This window comes from Aythya ferina (genome assembly GCF_964211825.1).
Source record: "Aythya ferina genome assembly, chromosome: 1".
NCBI classification, from domain to species: Eukaryota; Metazoa; Chordata; class Aves; order Anseriformes; family Anatidae; genus Aythya; species Aythya ferina.
This window is the reverse complement of record NC_140296.1, coordinates 193,929,908-193,946,689: the sequence shown is the minus strand read 5'-3', so window position 1 is coordinate 193,946,689 and position 16,782 is coordinate 193,929,908. Positions and strand designations below refer to the sequence as shown.

Here is a 16,782-nt window from a genome sequence, read left to right as displayed (position 1 = left end):
AGGAAAAACAAGATGCTAGGTTTATAACAGCAACTCAGATAGTGTTTACTGTTGTACCATCTAAAAAAGGTTGTCTTACCTGTGTAGCCCAAGTCACAAAAACAGACCCCTGAGACACAGTCTCCGTGACCACTGCAGTAATTGGGGCAAGGCTCAGAAATGTAAACACCGTCTAAGCCAAAAGGAGGCACACTCTTTTGGGAGCTGCTCTCCTGGATCCAGCGGAATCGAGTTTTGCTGTAGAGGAACAAGAACAAAAGGCATGATATTAGTATTTCCAGCATTAATACCCACTGTATACCTCTTGTGATCTTTGTTTAGGACAAAGAGAGCCTTTCCTGGATTAGCGAGCTGATGCCTGGGAAGTATTTGTAACATCCTATAGCTTGTGCAACTTCACATATGGATATTTTTTCCACGTATTTTGGGGATGTATTTTGATTTGCTCTATTTCTCTGGCCTATATCCACCACTGTGATGCAAACAACAGATCATGTAGTTTTACCAACAAGAGTGAAAGATTAGTTATGACTCTGAAGATGCCTTTCAGTACTTAGTTCAACCTGAACTGCTAATTACATTTTAAAATGCCAGAATTCAGTTTCTTACAGTACTTATGAAAATAACTCAGTAACAGCAGTGATGCAGAGTTTGTTAAACGATGGTATAATTTTGAGTAAAAAACCTTCAAATATAGGATATAGGAAAAATCATCCAATGTCTACAAATAATGTCAGATAAAGTAACCTATGGGATATGTGGATAGAAATACAAAGATTTTATTCTTGGGTGACAACACAAAATTCCTGAAAAATAGCAATCTAATCTCTAACCTCTATAACTAAAACTGTTTCAGGAATTTTGGAGACTTGCTTTTGAGACTTTTTGGATACTACACAAAATTAGTCCAGCTGATCCAGTGCATAGGAAATTATTATTGTATAATAGTATAACTATTTATAGTTTTAAGTCTTTGGCTTTTAGTTGAATCATTTTTGGATTCAACAGAGGGGAGAGCTGATTTAAAATCTCATTATCAATCCAGTAGATTAATCGAGATCCTCCTTGCTATTCTGCCTAATGTATAACATGTTTATTGCTTTTTACTTACTGTTCATGGGGATTTGGTAGGTAGGTGATCATCATGTTGGTGCTTTGCACCAGCTGATAAAATGGGATGCTCTCAAGATAATCATGATTTCCAAAGTGACCCATAACAATTCAGTCTTTAACATACTGGGAGCCTCTTCATACTCCCAATACTTACATTTTTAATGTATTAGCATGAGCTTCTTATTCTTGATCACATTACTGAACATAATGCCAAACAGATTGCTACTATTGATTCCACACTGTTTGTTTTGGGTAAATCAAATCAGCTGGTGTCAGATCTGTGCGATTTGGCACCTGCTTTTATTGGCTAATTACTGAAGAAAAGACAAACTTGTTACGGTACATGCTGCTATTTCAGTTCCTTGAAGCAAAGGCACTGGTTCCCTTGCTTCACAATATGTTGCATACTGAAACTCCATGCTGGGGCTGGAAGATGAGAAGCCTGTAGCAGGAGAATGGGGCTGAAATCCAGGGGCAACACTAAAGCCACTGACTACAGAGAGACACACAGGAGCCAGCAGGCTTAGGGGACTTCTGCTGCCGATGGCATGCAGTGCAGATAGCAAAGGGTCTCTTTGCCCGGTGGTAAGTGTAAAATTAATCCTGTTGAAATGGCTTATTTGATTCAAGTGACTTATCACCTTCTTGCTGGCTCCCCTGACCCAACTAATAGGCCTAAAGAAAGACAGAACCACGATGAAGAGATTGATGTAAAATTAATATGTTGTGATCCCCTTGTTGCTTTGTAATTTATTTTTATAGATGGTTTGACACCTTAAAAATGGAAAGCTTCTCCCTGTTTTGGAGAGCATAATATATTTTTTTCCCAGACCTGCAGATTTTTAACACTGATTTTACTCACAGCTTGCAATTTTTTCCTAACATAGTCTCAAACGACAGGCAGCTAATTCACCACTAGCTTACGGTATAGAGTACCTGGCTGCAAGGGACCTTGGGATAACAATAGTAATTCTAGTCCAGTCCTCAAAGTCTCCTGTGTGATACACGGTTGGCTCACTCAGCTCACGGGCGCTTCCTTCACATCCTTTTGTGCCTGGAGATGCAGGATAGCAGCCTTCCTTCACGAGTGACCAGAAGAGCCCAGCATCATGGGAGTACTGAAGCAGTACAGGAGCAGAGCTGCTGTATTGGTTAGTGCAGCCAATGTTCAGCTGGAAAAAGCAAAGCATCAGATCTGAGCTGAAGAAACCTGCACTGTTATTTATCATTATTGGCTGCAAAGCACCTTTAACTTTCCATTTTGGAGAGCTTAGCTCTGAACATTTCCTTTGAACCCTGCTGGCAAACAGTGGCTGATGCTTAGAGTCAGAGTCCTACACATACACAACATTTCTCTGTAAAAATTACCACCCTTCATTCAAGTTGCTAGGTTCAGCAAAATGTGCAAAGAACATAACACATTTTTCAAAGGTCCTGCTATGTAGCAGGCCACAAATAACAAGCTCTGCACAGGCACCTGTGTCCCCAGGAGGAAGGGGAAGAGCTGTATCCTCTGATATAACCCACTGCAGTGCACCCCAGTGTGCCAGACTGACTCCAGGGTTCCCCTTGCCTTGGACTGTAACCCTTGACCATGGCCAAATCATCGACTTTTCATAATAATGTCAGTGAGCTGGCACTGCATTTCTGGTCCCCAGAAATGAGCAAAATTGGAGGCAGTAGAAAAATGAATACTAAAATGTGAAATGAAAACATAACTAAGACAAAAGTCAACCATTTGTTTTGTTTCCAGTTTCATTTTTCAAGCTACTAGAAACATAAGAGTTTTTATATTATTATATTGCAGAAATTCTACTTGAGCTGTAGAATGTGGAATATAAAACAAAATCATTCATCTAAAATGAAATAGTTTTGACAACTGACTGTCTTTGGTTTATCAATGCAAAATTATTCCAGTCAGCTATTTAAAATGGAAATTTCACAAACTCAGGAAAGCATTTAACCATATGTTTAAAATTAAAGAATGCAAATAAGACTAACACATTTCTATGCAGGCCAGTTTAAAACCTTTCCAAAAAAAGAGAGGAATATGAATTAAGGCCTTAAACAACAGAAGAACTCACTGTTTTCTGACACATATTGTTGATGTTCTGTATATTTACATTACATTGCCAATGGCTTCAATGATGGAAGGTGTATGAAATGTTTTTAGGTATTGCTTTTTCAGACTAACAATTTTTGAATTGCTGTTGACCATAAAACTTAGAGAATGAAGACTTAGTTACTGAAGTAGTGGAAAATGGTCAAGAGGCAAACAACATCTTTTCCAGGCTAAATGGTATTTACATATCACAGTATTTTGGGTTTTAGACAGTTTAAGGTATAAAACTGCAAACAATACTCATTTGGAAATTGTACTGCCGTCCCTCAGTTTGTACAGAATTTCATTAGCATAACTTTTAGATAAAATGAAATTTTTTACAAATCCTATTATTTCTAACCAACTTTACTATTTACAGGACTGTGGGAATTATATTTGAAAAGCTGCCTGTAAACAACTGATCTCTTTAATAATTCTACTTGTAAATTATTCAGTGTCTGTATCCACCAATTATGTAAGGACCATGTATTTGTGGTGAGCTCATTAAAATTGCATTGCAACCAACCTCCAGAATTCACCAATGGGATTTCATTATAAACTCAATAAAATTTTGATTAGGGTTCAGAAACAAGAGCTTGTCAAAGCAAATACACTTTCTTTGGAGCCTATATTCTGTTGCACTGTCAGACCACTAAAATTTTTGTAAGCCCTACAAAGAAGAGAATGCTAATTGAAGCCTATATTCATTGACAATAAAAGTAATTATTTGAAAAACCCACACTGGAGTACAGAGCAGCTTGTAAGTACTTAAAGAGTTTAATATACAAAAAATGTACACAAACCACATTGGAGCTTTTGTAGTCACAGATGGGATAAATCCTTTTTCCCTTGATAGTGCAGTAGCATTTCCTGGTACTGACTCAAATATAATGACAGTCACTTCAACCCACTTGTGAAACTCGTTAACGAACAACAAGCCTTTAAAATTTCTCCAGAGGGGGAAGAAGTTCTCCTGCACCAAGGTTTTAGCTATTCTGTTAGAAAGCAGCATCATATTTTATATTGTATGAATTCATACATGTGCTCTACACATCTTTTTACATAGTCTTATAATTTATTACATTGTTTTGAACTATGACCCAATGACATCTTGCAAGTATTGAATAAGGGGAGTTTCACTGATATTCTGGGATTTGAAGGGACTTATATTTAAGGAATACCTTGAACTGCAGGACATATCCAGGCTTCAGCGTTAAATCTCTAGTCACTGCAAATCGGTCTCCATCTGATTTACCAAACAGCATGGCAGAGGGGGTGGCAGAGCAGAAAGTTTCATTTTTGGTCATCCCTTCATTGGCCAACATTAACCACACACTCATCTGGTTCATAGGGTAATCAAATGCTGGCTTTTCATAAAAGTTCTGTTAGAAAGGAAAAGAAAGGCAAAAAAACAAGTACTATCTCCTTGCAGTGTGGTTCCAGAATATTTTCCCAAATTATCAATTTTCAAATTTTGCGATTTGCTTTTTCTGTGATTGTACAAAAATTGTAATTGTCAAAATTTGCCTTGACTTTCTGAGGAGATGATACATAACTACATTATCGATTGTAAAAATTAGGAGTCTGATGGCATTATGGTAAGAACCAGCTTAGTACTATGCAGAGAGAGACGCAGCTGCAAGCACTACAAATGACTCTTTAACTATGCTCAATATTTTCAAAGAAAATTGAATTCAAAGAAATTTCTACTAACAGAGAGGACAGCTCCTTTTTCATGGTGATGCCCACAGATGGCTCTTGCTTATTACCTGTGGTAAGGTGGGGTTAACAACAGGAATTATGTGCTTCTGTTTCTCTGACAAAATAATGATGTCATCGATAGCCCACTGATCATACCCTTCCCCTGAAAACACGGGCTGCCACCACCGAAACCTGGTGCAAGGAGTCTTAGCTGCAGCTGGCAGCTCCAGATAGACAAACCTGAAAAACAAAAATTCAGCAGGACTTTAGGGGAACACTGTAGAGAAATGGGAAAAATATCACTAAATAGGAAAAAGAGGCAGGAAAGCCATTTGTCTTCTCAAGAAACTCGTATGTATGATGGATCCTGCTTTCCTGGAAATGGCTGAACATCTGCCTGCCAATGGAAGCACGGACTGTGCTCTTGATTACTCCAAAGGGGTAAATGTTTTGTCTAAAACTAATGTATTGGATGGCCAGGCAATGAAGATTTCAGTGTATACCTGGGGACATGGTTATTTGCTGGAAGTTTCCTGTAATTTTGACAAAGTAGAGACAAAGTAAAGTTAAAGAGTTTTATACTTTCAAGTGCCTAGATCACTTTCAAAAAAAAAGAGAGTTTGCTGAGTTACAATAGTTCTGGAAATACTGTTCATTGCAAGGCAAAATGAAGAGATGTGAGGATAAAATTACCAACTATGGTAATAGAAATCATGTTAATATCTATGCAATTTCAATTGCAATCTTAATTTGGAATGACAAGCTACCTACAGGTTTTCTAAGGCCCACTTTCACTAGTTTTTTCCTTCATGGTGGCAGGAATTTACTGTGGCAGTCTGGAAAATTTTCTACATAAGGATGGCTTATAAGCATTATAGTTTATAGTGTATTTTAATATTTTCATAGACTCAGAAACAGTTTTCTTAAAGAGATGATGAAGTATGGATTTAACTGATTTATTTTAGAACAAAATTATACCTGGGTTTACTGAAGTCAGAGAAATACATTTCTGCTAGCAGCTGCCAGTTGATGCCACCGTTATTACTGTACTGCAGCAGCACACCTTCTTCTCTGCTGTCTGGTTTATTGCACGAAGAACTGTCTCCTCCTATCTGGATATAAAACTGAACAAAATCCACCCAGGTAGTGTCCAAATCCCAGCTTACTAACTGTCTTTTTCCAGCCTACAATAGAAAGAAAGAAAAGAATTGGTAAAAATAATATTAAATATGTCACTTTTACTACAAATTGACATATTTTAAAGTCAAGCACAGATGAATATTTTAGAGAAACATGATGGACATTGCATTTTGTGTTAACATGACACTTTTTTATCTTTAGGACAATGGTTCTGCTTGGTCTTAATTTATGTCTTAATTTCTCTGGTGTGATCCCACAAGCATTTTTATTATTGCAGACGCAATACTTCAACACAAAATACAACATCACAGCACAATTTCAACACAACTATCTTATCTCTTTCCTTGTTCTCCTGACTCCTTCATGGTACCAAATACCTTCAGAAGACATAGAGCAGACCCTGGGTATCACGAACCAACTAGGGCTAAATGTTTAAGCATTCAGCTTTTATAGAACATAGAACATCAGCTTTTTGATAGAACATAAAGCAGTAAAAAGACATTTCTGGTCTCATTTCTCTTGAATTGTATAGTGTTGCTGAGTCACCTGAAATTATACTACTGATAATGCCTATTGCATTTCACGCAAGGAGAGTATCTCAGAAGCTAGAGTCTGATTTATTTAGTTATTTATTCATTTACCTAGCAATCAAATTCAATTATTTCAGACACTTGTGTTTTATATCCTCATATATTTTAAACTTAAATTATCCTGAGCTTGTCTCTGCCTCATCAAGTTTTAGGTCCTTATAACAGCCAAAAGTACACAGACACACACACACATTTATTTTCTCAGTTGCACTTAGACATTTTCTCTCTATTGTCCCATTGGTCCTCTGTTGGTGAGGATGGGTGACTTCACCTTCAGTTCGCAGTCTTTTTTCTTTTTACATTCATGGCATTCAAGGTACCATTGCTACTTGATCCTCCTCTCTACAGTTATGTGGCATTCATTTCTCCAGCTGCTACCCAGTGCTATATGCACAGAGAACAGAACAGCCTTCCCACATGTTGGCATCAGGCCATTTGACAGGTTTCCTTCCAGTTACTTCTACAGAAGCATGTAGGATTACAGCAGTGAAATTCATCTCCTACTCCAGAACTGGGGAGGAGCATTTTCTCTACATGCCTCATGTGAATAGGATTTATTCATACACAAACCCATGTTCTTTTACTAGCAAGTATTGTAAATCTGAAGTTTCTCAACTAAAACCTGTGGATGTAGTTTCAGGATAGCTGAAAGAAAAAACAACCTCATAAGATGCAGAGAACAGTATTCCCGAGGACGTTTTTGAGTTCTAGCAGGAAACAGCTCTTGGACATTTATGCTGTGGTTAACATGGTCACTCTGTGCTTGCTGGTAAAAGAAGACAGAGGATATTCAGCTAAAAGAAGCCTTATGGTGTAAGAACCTTTTACTATAACTGGAAATCTCCCCTTCCCCTTCCACTCTGCTGCTTGATGCTGAGCTTGTGGGCTTGCACAGCAACAGGCTTGAACAATTATGATACATGTTATAAACCTGCCTGCGGTGTGACAGAATGAAGGGAGAGAGCATTGTCCCTGTAAAGGTGACCTGCATGCCCCATGCCTGGCACAGCCCTCCACCAGCACAGTGATGTGCTGCCACAAGCTGCTACAGGCAGGGCAAAGCCAAACATGCGCAGCTGGAGAGGGGACATGGGTATGATATTTCTGCATTCATTAAAAGTGGTTGCAACCTGGATTCATCTGCATTAACAGTGAGTAGACCTCCCAAAATGCAGCAGGATTGGCAACATGCCTACTGGCTCTGATTACCTAAAAATCACTGATTCCCGTCCAAGCACAAAAAGGGATTAAAAAGATAAACTTGGGCTAAGTTGTAAAAACAATACTTAATTTTAAGCAGAAGTAATGTTTTCCCTGTCTCTCACTAATACATCTGTGATCCTCCTGACAAATTTCAAGTTAGAGATAAACAAGTGGCATGGATCTAGCTGGACATCAGTAACAAAATTTATGAGCTGGTTCCCAGCTGGTGCTTGAATGGTGCCATGAGAGTGAGATGGGCTCAGTCTTGGATGCAGCCCCAATCTTCCCAGTGTAGCCCTACATGGCTAATACTGGCCCAGGGCACTGTGTCATGACACTGGTAATATCTTGGGAATTCACTTTTGCAAACATTTTTCTTCTTGAGACTAACAAGATTTTGAAGTTGTCTTAATCAAATCAGACTCGATGATCATAGAAGTATTTTCCAACCTAAATGATTCCACTATTCTATGGATAATAAAGATGCCAACACCATTTGTATCCTGTGGGCAGATATGTCCCCACTGACTGATTGAGATCTGGGTGTAAAACTATTCTGAATACTTTTTACATGTCTACACCATCCCTACCCCAAATTGGCTCTGCCTGCCAAAGGGTTAACCACAGAACCAGGTTAATTGAGAAAGAGTGTGAGTTACATAAAGCCTCAAAGGAATTGCAGGGGCTAATTGAAAGAGGTCTCTATATTCCAACACACCTACAATTGATTAATATGAGTTGGAAAACAAAAGATAGAAGGTTGGCAGAACAAAGCCAACATTAATTCTGGTAGTAGTGATTGATTATGGCAGTAAACATTAGACATTCAAATAAAAATAGCTATTTCAGCAACTGCAAAGAAACAGAGCCTGTGAATACAAGCTCCCAAAACAATACAGAACTGTTGGGCAACTACAAAAATTTTTATAATGTTTATCACCATGGCCACTAGATGCCTTGAAAGAGATCTAAACAGAAATTAAATAAGCCACCTTCAGCTGATGGCACAGAGATTGCTACTACTCAAGAAATGAATGATAACCTAACCCAGAGAGATCAATAGAAAGAAGCCAAGAATTTCTAAATGAGATTTTCACTCCTCCTTAGCAGAAATCAGAAGAAAGATCATAGCAGGTTAATTCTAATTTAGCAAACTACTTTGAGAAACTTGGCATAAGGAACTGAGCCAGAAGGAAAAACATCTAACAGAGAAGACAATTATATAAAAAAAAATCCAATTATCACAATTAGCTAGTTATACTGATTGGTCTATTATGAAATTTACAGCACAGTGCTGCATTTCCAGGGGAGCTGAATGTGAGACTGTGCAGGAGTGCTGAAAATTATTTGATGAGTTAGATTTTTATAATGAGGTAAACAACATATGATTACATAGCATTGCATATTGGTTTATTCTTCTGGGACTAATCCGGTTCTCATGACAGCCGTGGCAGTTTGATCAAACCCTTAAAAGAGAAGCATGTATCTGCATTTTATACCCTTCCTTTCAATTAAGAACAACAACAACAACAAAAGCACAAAACCCAACACAACAGAATTAGAATTGAGGAGCAACAATGAAAAATAAATCTGTGATTACAACCCATAGTCTTACACCTGATCATAAAGATCTCTTTTCATTTTAGTTATAATTACTATTGATTAGCAGATCTCCCTATATCTTACTCTTGCTATATTACTTTTATCTGTAAAACTTCCAAGTCATACAACAGAATATTCTCCTACAGGCTAACCGGGCACTTTCTAAAAGTCTGGATGGGTTGCTTTTTCACTAATTTTGGTCCTTTGACCTCAGAGTAAGCTCTTTGTCCTCCCTGAAAGCCAACCTTTCTTGGTGCCTCTCCCAGAACATTATAGAACAGAGACAAATGGGAGTTGGGAGTTGCTGAGAAAAAGCTGAGTTTTAAAACAGAAACCACACAATTAAGATGATATTAATGTATGTGCTTCCCAGCACACTGGTAATTTACTTCCTTCCATTACAGGAGGTATTTCTTGGATACATAATGCACATAACCTCCTATCTCTTTTGATTGCTTTGTTTTTTACCTGCAGAGCACAGCTGTGCTGTTTAATGCACTTCTCATGCTGCTCAGAGCTTTCTGCCACCTTCCTTTTCTTTGTCATATAACCCCATCATGTTCCTTTCACACCTACATTACTACATGCCTTTCTCAGTCTCCCATTCCTTGTTGGTACCTTGTTGAAGTAGAGCGAGGAGCCAGATGAGATGACCCCACAGCCTTCTTCAGGCTTTACAATCTCTCCCCCAATAACTTCCTGCCACTCTGTCTTCAGGCCATCTGGGTTCTCAAAATCAGACATGATTGTTGAAGGAAGGGGATTTTCAGGCTGACATTCAGTACCCTGAAACCCTGAGTCACACCTAGAAGGAAACATAAGCATAACAAGATTTTAAAGGCCTTATTTAATGCTCACAGTTACTTAAGACCCTTTAAAATTATATATGAAAAAATCTATCATTCTAGAACTGGAATTTTGGTTCCAGGAAACAAGTTGGAATCACTGGATAACTGGAAATAAGCTGTACCTTATTTCTAAAAAAAACCTTCAGTGTCCAGAGAGCCTGAAGCTGGCAGGCAGCACGCTGTTCCCTTGGCATTGCAGCTGTCTGACAGAGGCTGCAAAGTAGAGTTGAGTCGGTTCCTGGGGACTGTTTGACACAGCCTAACAGCTCCAGCTGTGAACTGGTTCACCAGGACACCTACAGCAGGGCAGCCCCATGACACTGAAAGCTCCTCCACTGCATGGATTTCCCAAGGGTATGGGCTCTTGAGCAGAGAGATGTGGAGCAACCAGCTTTTAAGGTTGCTTTAATGGTTTAACTATCACTTTTTATTTATTTATTTATTTATTTATTTATTTATTTAAATATTTAAATATTTTTTTAATTGAAAAGTAAGAAAAAACATAAAAAAAGAGAATACCTAAGTATCTGGAGACCAATAGCTTGTTGAACTTGCAAATGCTTTGTACCTGCAAACGCCATGGTCACACCAGCCGTGTCCACTGCACATGTTGGGACACTGCTGCCCAATGTAGATGTTGTCTAAGGCCCACTCATCCTGCGCGGTGTAGTAGCACTGACTCCAGCGGAAACGCGTAGCACTGGACCTTAAAACCAACAACAATGCTTTAATTTGGATGCTTTACAGAACTGTAGGAAAAAAAAATCAACTATAAAAAATAAAAGTTGATATCACAATCACTGTCCAGCCTGGGAAAATTGGCGCAACCAAAAACAGATTCTTGTACATGAACTTTCTGTATGATGTAACTCACTGCAAAGCAGATAATGGACTTTGCATTAAATAACGATATTTCCAAGGAAATCTGAAGAGGTGCTACAGGGACTTTATACTTAATGGCCACATTATTTTAAGATAAATCTATCAATCAATAGTATCAGGTTTTTATTCATTGCCATTCTGTGAGGGTGCAGGGATGCAAAACTAGAAAGCTGGATCCAGAGTGTACCTTTGATTTTTATACTTTTGCTCACAGTTAAGGTATAAATTGCATTAAAAAGTTTAATCTGATATTTATTGATAAAAATTATTCTTTGAAATTAAACTTCTTGAGTTTAAGCACTTGTCTGTGTTGAATACTGGCTTATATTGTAAAGTTGGCTGTTTTTTATTGGATACAGAAATTTATTTTTGTCAAGATGATACTAAAGAAAATAATGCTGACATACCATTGGTGACATTATGATCATCAAATTCTGAGAAAGATTCTGTTTCAAAGCACCTATTGGTTTCCACACTGCAAATAGCCTACTCTTGGCCAACTATTCAAATAAAATCTATAACATGCGAAGTCTGCAGTGGCTGGAGTTGGGGAATTGATGGACTAGATTACATGCCTACATGTAACAAAACTCTGTATATTTGTCATATTGTTCAAGAAGAAAACCTTGCTGTGGTTTCTCCTTTAACCCTCCACAATCAAAAACTAAGGCCAGGGAAGAAACCAATTCATCAGAAAAGTAATTCCTGTCACCATCGAGCCTTTCTGAGCTCTACTGCCAACCCGTGCAAATCTGATGGGTTGCGGATATTGGCTGGTGGCAGCTCCCAAGCACAGGGATGCTGAGCAGCTGGTGGTCTGGGCACCATCTGATCCATGCTCATACAAAAGTGGCTGGGCCCATGGTGAGAACAAGAAAAAGTATTGCATGTGAAGTGAAATAAAAATGGGAAATTGTGATGGAGCGAAAGGAGCTGTGCTGGCTGCATGGCAGGTCTGGGAAATGAAGACATGGTCAGTGTGGCATGATTGTAGAGCTGTGGAGAGGAAGGACAGGGAAAGCAAGGCTGACAAAAATGAAGAGAAAATCAAGCATAAAGCTGGGATGGTCTCTGCTCAACAGGGCAGGCTAAGGAGAAGCAGGAAGTTCCTAAAAGATGTAGGAGAATATGTCCAAGCTTGCTCCTGAGACATACAGCTACGGTATGATGGCATGGGATATAATGCTGTTATTCTAATTTAAGAAAAAAATATCCTCCTACTCCCCTCTGGAATTTATGCAGAATAAGATGTGTTAAGATGAATATTGTAAATCTGGTTGAGCCACCTGCTCACACATATGAAAATGAAATAGATATAGGAGATCTGGGCAGCTAAAACGGATGGTATGGCACAGTAGTTACACAGCCAGTCACATGCTAGAAGAATACAAAGGTTAGATTAATACATGCCAGGAGAAATTTTTAGAATTCAAATATATGAATTTCTTTAAAAAGCAAGTGAAGCTGCCCAAGGGCTTGATTTTTAATTGAAATGACCTTTGTTTTCTGTTTTAAGTAGCTGTTTGATATTGAAAGTAATGTAAGTATTTTTACAGCATGTTGAGCTAATCTTCAGGGGCAGATCTGTGGATTAAATACTCCCTCAGGATACAATGTATTGATGGGTTACATTACAAGAGCTATGAATTATCCATTAAAAGTGCACAACGTCAGTAATGTGCCCACTAAGGACTTCTTAAGCGTGCACTGGCACAACAGAAAGTAAATATTCACCACGATTATTTACTGTTTATTTTCTGAGTGCTCTGAATCCAGCACATCTCAGTAGTGGTGTTGCTCACATTCACCACAGTGCATCAACAGAACCTCAGGGGGCCCTGACAGAGATCACACTCCGGAAGGTGTGCTGGTAGCCGGCGTTAACTCTGGTGTGCACTGAGGAAAATAACACTACTGAAACCAGAGAAAGGTTTTAAGGCGTATAAAGAAAAAAGAATATAAATAAGACTCCTAGCACAGTAAAATAGTATCATGTTGTCTGTGAAGGGAATGGTAGCCTTGGCTCCCTTGTTTTTTTTAGGGATGTGTGGGCAGATGTGAGGAGTGCAACCCTGCAGGCCCAGGGGTACTTACAGTGACATGGGGGTATTTAGAGTGACATGGGAGCAATTTGGGCAAGTCCCTTGCCCCTAACAAGTGGCATTGTGCTCTGAGCATAGTTCCTGGTGCTGCTTGGCATGGCATTGACACCGTTTTACAAGCCACTGCTGGCTGCAAAATTGCTGAGAGGGTGCTTCATGGCCAGCTGTTGGGTGCCAGGCTCACAACCACCCTACACAGCCAGCGGGGAGAACTGACCCAGGACTAAAAACACTTTGATGAGGCAGGGGTTATTGTTAGCTGCAAACAAAGATAGGTCTTCCCCAAAGAGACCTTCACTGCTATGAATCCCGTGTCCCCGAAACATAGGGGGTGGTAGGGGCCTGGCAGGAAGGCGAGGCCTGCAGGCCATTGCGGGGCTGCAAGCAGCAGTGGCTCCCCTCTGGGCAAAGGGAAACACGCGATGAGCTGAGATCTCCAAGGCAAAAGCAATGCCTCTGGAAAGCCCGTCCTGCGTGCTGCTTCTGAAAGCTTTCCAAAGCTGCTCAGCACCTCAAGGTAACAACAGCTTAAGAGGATTATGCTGTTAAAAATGGTTATCAACAGTTTAAAAAAAGCCATGTTAATTAAGGAAAGAGAATAAGGAGCTGCCTGTCAGCTGCATTCTCAGTGATAAAATACTGTTTTTTTGGGCAGTCACTGTTTGGACAGCTTTTCAAATAGAAAACATATATTGAGGAGTTACGAAAGCATTTTATTACAAACAAAATAAACCTCTCCAATTTCTCATATTTCATCCCAGCTTTTTTTCTATATGGCTAAAATGTTACTGGAATATACTTTGGTTTTCTGGTGACATTTTTTCTAAGTCAGATTTATGTCAAATAGAAGTCACTGTCGTTGTGTGACTTTTTAGATAAGCAAAAGGAAACTGTGGTGAGTCCCAGATGTCTTGCAAGTGAAACAATGTTCTTTCTATTATAATTTTTTTCAGATATGTAATTTAAATAAAATCATTGTCTTCTCTCCTGATATTAAAAAATCTAAAGATCCAATGCAAATTTGTAGCTGATACAATTACATTTGCTACCTTCTCAGTTACCATAATTACATTTGCCCAATTATCCTGAAACTCTCATTCAGTCATTAGGTGTTGATTTGTTTATGAAGTCAGCAACTGACAGCTGCTTGTATCTCATTAAGGCCTGTTCATATGTAAATGTCTTCCATAAAACTGAAATTAATTTTCATCAGTGTTAGAAATATTCAGCTCAAGTACAATACAATTTCACAGAGCAGGTGCATACATTTCATTTCTCTAATACAACTCTCACAGTTACAGATTTCCTAATGCACCAAATTTGGGATAACATGGGGACCCTGGAAACTCATGCACGCCAGATGCAGAACATTGACAGATGTGCAAAAATACCATCCGGCCCAGAAAGTTTTACAACAGAAATAGGTACTGTTATGAGCAATTTTCTGGCTGCGTGAGCACAGTAATGCAGCCTGATGCTACCAATGTACTGAAGGTGCAAACTCTCAGCAAAGAGCTCTGCATGCAGGGATGAAACTTCAGGAAATTGTAGCAGGGCTGTGCAGGAGTGTGAGGGCATATTGAGGCCACCAATGGCCACATTGGAACTATTGAGATCTCAAGCCATAGTCCTTGTCTGTAGCTGCTCTGCAATGTTTTTCCTAGCCATTACTAATGTTTTGCCCTTGGGTGCTTGTTGTAGTGGATATGGAGAGGAGAGAGGAGAGAAGAGGATGAGAGGGAAGCAGAGAGGAAGGGAGGGAAGGGGAGAGCCCCAAAGCTGTGTGCCAGAGGGACTGACCATCACATAAGGCTCATAAAGGCAGAAACTTGCCTTCTGTTAGTAAGTATGCTTCAAAAATGCAAGAAGTTCCTCTCCCAGTCTCAACCCAAAGGACGGACAGAGCCTTGCTGGTGACAAGGAGGGTGAGAGTGAGAGAGGTGGCAATCAGCTTTGTATATCAGGTTACTGTTGGTGGGGAACATGCAGCCATTCTTCCTCTTCACCCAACAGTTGTACTGAAAATGTGTTTTCTGAAGAGCAAAGTAATGTTCAGTGGTAATTTGTACATTAATTACAAACAAAACTCTGATAACAAACAGGAATCTCTTCAGATAGAGTGTGAAATATTTATGATTTGTGCACAGCATAAAACAGTAAGCTGGCTATTATTTCACCATAATTTTTCCCTACAGTGTCCTAAATTAAAATGAAATTATTTGCTTCTGTCACCTCACATGCTGAGGAAAATTGTTGGATCTTAAAGAAAAAAAGATGGGCCACAACACTGGTATTAAAATCAACTATACAGAATATAATAATAACTTTGAGTATAGTATATGTCTTCTAAATAAATTTTAAAATAGCAGCCTGCTTTGGAGTACAACCAGAATAATTCTAGGCACTTTTAAACACTACTAAGATCCACAGATTTTACAGGTGGACACAACAGCACATACGATTTAGTATGTTGTAATTGTAGAATAATATGTGTCTTTGGTATTATCTGACCTGACATGCTTTAAAGACTCTATTTTTGTCCCTGATGTTTTGCCTGGAAATATGAAATTCTGCATATTGGTTTTACTGCAAGTATGGTAAGTATTTTGGAGGAAGTTATCATTGCTGGTTGTTTTGAGGCTGTGGAAAGTGCAGAAAAATGGTAACAGACAGGAAAACACAATGACAACTTAAACCATGCAAGTTCTCATTGCAGTTGTTGGGATGCATATAGGTGGAACTGAAGCAAAGAGTAAATAATTGGAATAACTTAATTCTCAAATTCAGGAAGTGGTTGAAGATTAGTGAGATTTACAACAACAACCTTCAATTTGTATATTATAATAAAGCCTTTAAAATAAATAATGGAAGAAATAATCTAGTTAAATAAATTAAAATGTTAGGGTGGACAAAAAAGGTTTGATTACACTATGATGAATAGGACAAGACTTTCTGATTTTATTTTTTTTTTTCAAAAGAAAGTGCTATTTTTGAAGAGATGCTATAAAAAGAAACAAGAGGTAAAAAATTCCCAGAAATGAATCATTAGTTATTGTTTATACAAGGCTTTGGTCTGGAGATGTCAACAATAAGGAATGTTCAGAATAAAAATTAACAATCCAAATAAACCTTTCCTCCAGCGACCCATTTACAGACAAGCAGCACTATTTATGAAAAGATCTGAACTTTATTAGGAGAGTCACAGTATACATTAAAAACAATACTAAACAATAGTTTCTGGTGACTTCAGCAACATTTCACTCCAGTTATGTGATGAAGGCATTTTATGTTAAATACCTGTGGCTGAGTCAGCCCCTGTACCCCAGCAACCCACCCAGTAGCTTGAATCTGATCTACATGGGACTTGAGCTTTGTAATAGTAACGTAAATGTAGGTGAACTATCTGCACACACACACACAGAAGAAAAGAAAGAAAGAAAGAAAGAAAGAAAGAAAGAAAGAAAGAAAGAAAGAAAGAAAGAAAGAAAGAAAGAAGGAAG

The 16,782-nt window shown here is 38.6% G+C and overlaps 1 protein-coding gene across 2 annotated transcripts in view; it reads right to left on the bottom strand.

Moving 5' to 3' along the window:
* RELN (reelin) overlaps window positions 1–16,782 on the bottom strand; it is a 288,077-nt gene that overhangs the window by 63,599 nt on the left and 207,696 nt on the right. For both annotated transcript variants that reach the window (XM_084506953.1, XM_084506952.1), the window contains exons 23-29: window positions 10,867–11,004; window positions 10,069–10,255; window positions 5,894–6,099; window positions 4,984–5,155; window positions 4,396–4,596; window positions 2,050–2,285; window positions 80–237 (exon numbers count right to left, since the gene is read on the bottom strand). In XM_084506953.1, coding sequence (XP_084363079.1) covers window positions 80–237; window positions 2,050–2,285; window positions 4,396–4,596; window positions 4,984–5,155; window positions 5,894–6,099; window positions 10,069–10,255; window positions 10,867–11,004 — 1,298 coding nt within the window. The remainder of the gene's footprint in view (window positions 1–79; window positions 238–2,049; window positions 2,286–4,395; window positions 4,597–4,983; window positions 5,156–5,893; window positions 6,100–10,068; window positions 10,256–10,866; window positions 11,005–16,782) is intronic.